This window comes from Penaeus vannamei, chromosome 11 (genome assembly GCF_042767895.1).
Source record: "Penaeus vannamei isolate JL-2024 chromosome 11, ASM4276789v1, whole genome shotgun sequence".
Classification (NCBI taxonomy): domain Eukaryota; kingdom Metazoa; phylum Arthropoda; class Malacostraca; order Decapoda; family Penaeidae; genus Penaeus; species Penaeus vannamei.
The window spans coordinates 14,096,759-14,101,758 of record NC_091559.1 but is presented as its reverse complement, the minus strand read 5'-3'; the positions used below and the strand labels follow the sequence as shown (position 1 = coordinate 14,101,758).

Below are 5,000 nucleotides of genomic sequence, written 5' to 3'. Positions count from 1 at the left end.
AATCTTCTCCCTAACTCTTGCTACTCTTTCATGTTTCCAGAGTTATAGAGAATATAAGAAGAGCAAGAGAAGCAAGAAAAGAATCTGGGTGTGTAAATCGCTTCAGAATTCCACATTTCGAATATTCACGGGATCTGCTGAAGTTGGTGGCTACGCATTTGTTTATATTCGTCAGTCAAATCAATTTATTTGTATTTTAGCTTAAATCTAAATATAAATATTGATGTAAACTAACTATATAATAATATCTATGCTTTGAAATGAAAATATATGCATACCATGCATAATATAGATTTGAAATATTTAATAATATTTATGCTTTGAAATGAAAATATATGCATACCATGCATACTATAGATTTTCCACTCGCTCATCGATGGACGAGTGGGTATCCATCGCATCGAACGTGTGAGCGAAAGGCCAGTGGATTGAGTCCATCGATGGGCAAATTCCATTAGAAATCGCTGGATTTCATGAATCTATGGGGTAGTCTGACCGTACCTTTAGTGACGGGAAATGTCCAAAGGGCCAAAAAGGAGAATAAGCAGAATGCAAATGGAATATGTTCGACAGCGCTTTCCGACGCATTTAGACACATCTTTCCACGTAACGTACCTCCTTCTGGCGGCAGGAAGCTGTGTCGAAAGGCAAGTCTACAGTGTAACAAAAATTGGCCAGAAAAGAGACGTCTATCAAAGGGGCGTTGACAAAGCAGCTCCATTTCCACAAACTCAATGTGCATTTAAGGGTGAGTATTTTCAGTTCTTGACATACCATCAAAATGACCTCCAGCCTCATCATCAGAGGTCAAACTAGACCGACAACACCAGGGAAATCTGACACGATTCCACATGAACAGGGTGGCAGATGTGCGTTTTGCAAAATTTACAGTTGAAGAAGGATTCTGTTTGTTATTTTTACGTCTCTAGATCACATGGAAATCATATCTACATAATCAATAACATGAAAGAAATACATTCTTGTGGGCCAAATTCGCTTATGCAGCAGGCTAACGATTACACAAGTGGTTCTCCAACTGTGTGTCGGGACAAACACGTCGCGTGCGCCCTCCAAGCGGTCACCCAATATTTTGCGTATTTCTCGCCCATGAAGTCACTACCTTTTAAGTCGGAGACATTGGAAAGAGAAAAAAAAATTAACCTAGATTTCCCATCAATTGGAGATTTTTTTTTTCTTATAGTGTAACTGAATGTTTGTTTTTTCTCGCGAATATTCGATTTGTACATGCGTAAAATAATTCTATTTGTAAATTAATAGTGAGGAGTTACTAGGAGCCTAGCATACACCTATAGTGTGTAAAGGCTAGGTACCAGTGGATTAGACCATATACGGTCTCTATTCGACTGACTTCTTCGATCCCACATAAGCTTAGTTAAATTGAGTAGAATCTTCGGTACCTTGGCCCTCTGCGTACTTTGATCCCTAATAAAAAATCCCACTTTCAGTGTCCCCAGAGCTGTTTTGTCCACGAGAGAGGCTGCGGCACCTTGGTCAGTGCTCTCTGGTCCCAAAGTCAGCGCCTCAGTGCCATTCCCAAGCCAGCTAAGGCGACCATAGGAAGGGCCTCCCTCGGCCACCTACCTTGAGCGTCGTGTCGCGCCACCAGCGAGTTCGGGAAGGAGCCCGTGCGCGCGCTGCTCGACCCGTCGAAGATGAGGCCGCGGCTCCGTCCGTCCGCGTCCTCTCCGAGCACCTGCGGGAGACGGCACTGAAGGCGGGAATGCGGATGCGTACATGCGCATATAAATGCATCATACAAACATACATACCTGTAAATACTTATATATAATCATACATACAATCATACATAAACACATGCACTTGTTTCTTTGCTTGTTTGTATGCACACGCATATGTATATACACAGGTAGAGTATATGCATATGTACACGTGTGGAAGTATGTGTGTGTGTGTGTGTGAACAGACACACATAAGTTTTTTGCATTAAATATATAGCTGATCATCCACCTATTCCAGTTAATTTACTAGGCAATTACATATCATTTTCTACTCACTACACCTGATTTCCAGGCGTCATAATTACACCCAAATTATCCGTATCATTACCTAGGCAATCCTTTATATTGCTCACCTTGCCTGATAATTACTTTAGTCTCGATCATCAAATCTGTTTATTTCACAATCCATCCCTCTGCATCTAAATGCTCAACCTGCCAACAGATACTCTAACGCTCTTTCGAAACACCTGCACTGCCTCGGGTCAGCGAATAAAGGAATAGCTCAGTCTCCCTCTAAAACGTTATGCATGGAATGACGTCTTCGCTGGACTGCTGGCAAGACCTGACTCTACAATATTTATGCAGAAGAAAATCATGGGATGGCTCTCCTTTTGTTATGTAATATATGCGTTGGAATGCTATAGAAAGAAAAATATAAACATCAATACACACACTTACAGATATACATATATATACACAGATACGTACATATAATATATAATATATATATATATATATATATATATATATATATATATATATATATATATATATATATATATGTGCATGTATGTATGTATGTATATATACACACGCGTGCGTGCGCTTACGAGCAAAGGAGGTCGTAAACCCAGTGCAGCTGGTCTTACCGCAGCGCCTCGCGGCCAACACAGGGGGCAGCGGCCGGCGTCGGCCTCCCGCCAATCGCGCGGCGCCGGCGAGCGAGTCGAGGCCTTCGCGCGATCTACGCTCTTCGACCGAAAGCTGAACGTCTTCAAGAGAAGACTGCGCGAGGTCTTTCGGGCCGAGGCGCGCTCCTGCTGCTGCGCCGTCGCCCGCGCACACCCGCACTCACATCGCCCCGGGTCCCCGCCTCTGGGCTTCGTGTCGGAGGAGCCGAGGTTCAAGCCCTCCGGGGGATGGTGCCGACCTGCGCCCTGGGGAAGGAGTACGTCCTTGTGCAGCTCCAGCCGGTCTGGCCGACGCCTCCGGAAGTTATATTTGTTGAAGCGCAGCTGCGAGACCGGAGGGATGTCCCCGACGAGGGCCAAAGCCTCCTGCTCCCCCGGGTCCGCCGAGAGGGCCCGAGAGACGCCACTCCGCTCCGGCTTGAGGCTCGCCGAGCTCATCCAGCGAGGGCTCCTGCTGCCCTCCCGCGGTGGCGACGCGACCCGCTGGTAAGTCTTGGCGCCGCAGCTCCGCGACCTGGGCAGGCGGTAGCCGGGCCGGACAGTGACGGCGGGATGGTCGTCCGCGTCGTCCCCAGCAGGACCCCCTGCGGCGGCTCTTGTGCTCCTTCTGGAAAGTCGCTGCGACTGCTGGGCTGTGCTCCTGCTGGCCCGCTCGCCTCTTCGTTCGCTGAAATCCATCGCCTGACGTCGCTGCTCGGCCCTCCGGGGGGTGGCGAGCGATCCGTGCAAATGGGCGAGCGCCCGCCCTTCCCACTCGGCGGCGTCGGGACACACGTCGACACCTTCGAGGCCGAAGCAGTTCAGAGACTCGTCCGACCTGGACGCATAGAGGCCCACGTTGCACAGGTCCAGCTCCTCCAAGTATACCCGCTTCACCCTGGAGAGCTCGTCGGAGGACCTACTGATCCTGGAGAGGAGCCTCTTCTGCTCCCAGAATCCTAGCTCGCAGTGGCCGGGTGAGGAGTCCTCCAGGACCTCGGCGGACTTCGAGACCCCGTTCTTCTTCTTCTTCAAAGTCCTCTTCTTCTTCTTCTTCTCAGCGGCGCATGAGGCGCACCGCCCGTTAATATCTGCCCGAGGCGGAGCGGCAGCCGCGGCGTGATGGCGATCACGTAGTGTCGAGAAGGGCGTCAGGGGCGCAGGAGAAGCTGCCCCTCGCCTCCTCGTGCGCGGCGAGCGGGGCGGCAGCGAACGGGACGTCCGAGTGTCGCGGCTCAGTCTGCTCTGAAGGAGGCCTTCCTCCGAGGTCAGCGCGACGTCGTAGGGCGAGAGGAAGGACCCCCAGATGGAGTTCCTTCTGCGGCTTTTCCTGAGGGTGTCGAAGTCGACCCAGAAGGACTGCGTTTGGCAAGCCATTTTCCGAAGATGATCTGCTTGTTTAGTCTTGCGATGAAGTGGTCATTTCAACGCTCACAGTCGTACAGACCAACGCTTAACAAGAAGCAGTTCGTTCGAACACATTTTTTGTTTCATTACATTTAATAAAAACGAACTTTTCATCGAAAATACTTTATCTTCGAAATTCGTCACCATAAATAGAACAAGACGTCACAACGTCTTCACCTCAAACAACAAATCACTTATTTCACAACAACATTCTCATCAAATCACACACATTCTGATGATGATAATAATATATGTAAGACAACGCACTAAACCCTTCACTTTTCACGAGTCCCGCAGGCTCTCGAAGCGTGACGAGTTCCTTTTGTACCGAAGCCGAACCCCGCACGAAGCGCTTCGACCTCACAAGCGCTCACCTGAACTGGCCTCAAGCCGCTCCCGATCAGCGTAACCCTCTCCCGCCTTATCTTATCCGCGCTTACAACGTCCTTATCACTCTGACTGTAATTCGATAACATGCGGTCGGGATTTTGTAAAGGGTTAGATTGAAGTCCGTTAGAGACACATGATGGCTCGTTCTCCTTAAAATGGCGAGTCAGATTCTTTAAATCGGGTTCCGTTTTTACACTCTACTCTGTTTACGTACGGTATTTGGAAACGCTTTCGCCCTTTTCGCCCGATCTTAACAAAAGCAACATAAAGTCACTCCGTTCGCATTTGGGCGACTGGAATCTATTAGAGACACATGATGGCTCGTTCTTCGGGAAATGGCGAGTCAAATTCTGTAAATTGGGTTTCACATTTACGCTCTCCTTTGTCTACATAAAAGGCAGCGAAGTGCTTAAACCCATTTCTCTTTTATCTTAACTAAAGCAACATCAAGTCATTCTATTCGCAATTGGGCGACAGAGATACTTGACTGGTTATCCAGTCCTCTTATTCTGCGCAATTTGCACCTGGGTGACGTCCACGACAGATATAAGAA

General features: G+C 48.4%; 1 protein-coding gene across 7 annotated transcripts in view; it reads right to left on the bottom strand.

Annotated features, from left to right (window-relative positions):
* The window catches only part of LOC113808166 (caskin-2), a 187,813-nt gene that overhangs the window by 164,032 nt on the left and 18,781 nt on the right, over window positions 1-5,000 (bottom strand). For 6 of the 7 annotated variants that reach the window (XR_011398815.1, XR_011398816.1, XR_011398817.1 and 3 more), the window contains exons 1-2: window positions 2,630-4,441; window positions 1,603-1,714 (exon numbers count right to left, since the gene is read on the bottom strand). Coding sequence is in view for 3 of the 7 variants with exons in the window: in XM_070127028.1 (XP_069983129.1) it covers window positions 1,603-1,714; window positions 2,630-4,027 (1,510 nt within the window). In the remaining 4 variants the exon portion in view is untranslated. Of the gene's footprint in view, window positions 1-1,602; window positions 1,715-2,629; window positions 4,442-5,000 lie in introns of those variants that run through there. The other variant, XM_070127035.1, reaches the window with a different exon arrangement.